A 2,580-nucleotide genomic window follows, 5' to 3' on the forward strand; every position below is an offset into this window, starting at 1 on the left:
CACTTGAAATCGAAGCCTCCATAGCACAACTATAAATTTTTTTGTATATTTCATTTTCATATTTAAAGTACGTTGTTGTAAGTTAGAAATTTTTATACTTTTAATTTTTTCCTTCGATATCCCATGTGTTTTTGATATAGTATTTGTTTTGTTTTAAATTTTTTTCAAAATATTTTTCAAATAATTAGATAATGGGGTGAGAGGAGTTTGAATACTTGAAGCAACCGGTCGAAGGGGAATGTCAGGTTTGTGCATTTTTGGTAAACCATATATTTTAGAGGGCAAGGCATTGTGAATTTTCAATTTTTTGCATCTGATGAAGAAATGGAAAGTTGTTCTTCCCAAGATCGAATTAGATCATTATTTTGTTTTTGATAAGAATTCGTAGGGTCTTGTTTAATTTTTTTGTCGTTCAATAATTTCATCATTTTATTATTATAATCTTCTGATTTCATGATAACAGTTTTATTAGATTTATCAGCTTTTTCAATTTATTTTTGAAATTAGTAATAGTATTACATGTACCAGATCTTATTTTATTTTGAATTTCGTTATTTAGATGATTGGTGTTGCATTGTAAATACATGGAAAAGAGAAAGCTATCAATGATAAAAAGACCTTATTTTTATTTGGATATTCATGATATAGGTGATCTATTCAATAATATAAATAGGCAAATTGTCTTCTTCTTATTCTTCCGTGTATTAGGCGTAGTCGCCTGATTTATCTTCGACATCCTTACCTCCTATCCTGCTTAAAGGTTGTCGCTCCACCTTTTTCTGGGTCGGCCGGTACACCTTCGGCCCAATGAGGATTTATCGCGCGTTATCTTGACCAGTTCCTTGTTATCCATACGGCTTATGTCCTCATTCCATTATTTCTTTCTTGATAGAACCCATCTATCATCTATTTTGCACAATCTTACGGCTATCCTACGTAGCACTTTCATCTCTGCTGTTTCCATCATTCTTTTGGTTTTCGCCGTTTCTGGCCGTGTCTCTGCGGTGTAGGTCATTATGGGTCTTACCGTGGCATTGTATATTCTCGATTTGGCTTCTATTCCGAAGTTTATTTCGCCATATAGGTTCACACAAACATGTTGCTATTCTTAAGGCACTTGGTGAATTATCCGGTCGTCTACGACTAGCTTACATCTTATCGGAGTTTTGGATGTGGTCATAAACTTTGTTTTGGACGCAGATATTATCACATTGAAAGTTTTTAGATCATCCTCATTTTTTGCGACTAGAACAGCATCATCATCGTAACATAATATTATAATATTTCGATCCCCCATCTGGTAGCCCCTTAGCTTTCTTACTTTCTTGATTATTTCGTACATAATGATATTGAAAAGCAAATGGCTTAAGAAGTCTCCCTGGCGAATCCCTATGTGTACTGCTATTTGTTCCGTTGCTGCTGATCTCTTTTACTCAATCGATTTTTATGTGATCTGCTTGATGACGAAGATCGCATCTGTGCACGACCTTCCCGATCTAAATCCCTGTTGCTCATCTGTTCACGTGATAAGACTTTTTATTTTGTTTGTGATGACTTTTGTTGTGAGTTTCAGAGTGCTACCCAGCAAATTGTTTCCTCTATAATTAGATGGTATTTTGTTATCTCCTTTTTTTGAACATTAGAATCGTAGTACTCGTTCTCCAATTGTCTGGGATTTTTTGATGTGATACGATCTTGTTAATGAGAGTTGTTAGTTGCTTGGCAAGGCTTTCTCCCCCGTATTTGAGTAGTTCGTTAGTTATGGCATCTTGACCTGGGATTTTTCTGTTTTTGAGCTGTTTGATAGCCGCTTGCACCTCTTTCTGTAGATCTTCGTCTGTAGTTATTTCAGGTATGTTTGGTTCGTTTCTACTTTCGTCTTCATTCCCGTACACTTCTTGGAGATACTTGACCCATGTTTCCTTTTGTATTTGGTTTGTATCGAAGAGCTCATTGACTTTGACTTTTCTTTGTCCCTTTATCATTCGCCATATCTGTTTCTGGAGGCCGTAAAAATCATTCTCCATCTGTTTGGAAAATTGTTCCCAATATTTCTCGATTTCTCTTACTAATGTTGTTGTTTCATTACGTATTTTTTTCTTCGTACGAATTCAGAGTTTTTCACGTTCTGTATTTCTTTCTTTTCTTGACATTTAACTCTCACTTCCTCACAGAACCGTGGTGTTTTAGGCAAATTGTCTTACAGGAAACCAGTATTATTCCGAAAGATATACTGTACATAATTGATATTCAAAGTCTCACTATTCTATGTAAACCTATGTATTTTCATTCGGATGAAACCCACCATACTCATTATCCAAAGTAGGCAGTTACTTGGTTACTAACATATAAAACTTATTTTTCGCCATTAAATACATATTATGCTAAATAACATAAACGTTTGTCGAATTTTGATTTACACAGAATGATAAAAATGTTTGCCATTAATAGATTTTCTATATTCAGTAATAGATTGTTTGGTTTTTCCATATCCTTCACCAACCTTTTTCCCTTTACTCTCCTGTTTGTATATCTTCACATTTTGTGTCGGTTGACATTTTGATCATGTGCCCTAACCAT

General features: G+C 34.5%; 1 protein-coding gene across 1 annotated transcript; it reads right to left on the bottom strand.

Moving 5' to 3' along the window:
* Positions 1-1,619: 1,619 nt before the first annotated feature.
* LOC130894222 (uncharacterized) lies at positions 1,620-2,027 on the bottom strand. The gene has a single exon (XM_057800911.1). It carries the CDS (start codon positions 2,025-2,027, stop codon positions 1,620-1,622), a length of 408 nt encoding a protein of 135 aa, XP_057656894.1.
* Positions 2,028-2,580: the final 553 nt, after the last annotated feature.

This window comes from Diorhabda carinulata, chromosome 1, assembly GCF_026250575.1.
Source record: "Diorhabda carinulata isolate Delta chromosome 1, icDioCari1.1, whole genome shotgun sequence".
Classification (NCBI taxonomy): Eukaryota; Metazoa; Arthropoda; class Insecta; order Coleoptera; family Chrysomelidae; genus Diorhabda; species Diorhabda carinulata.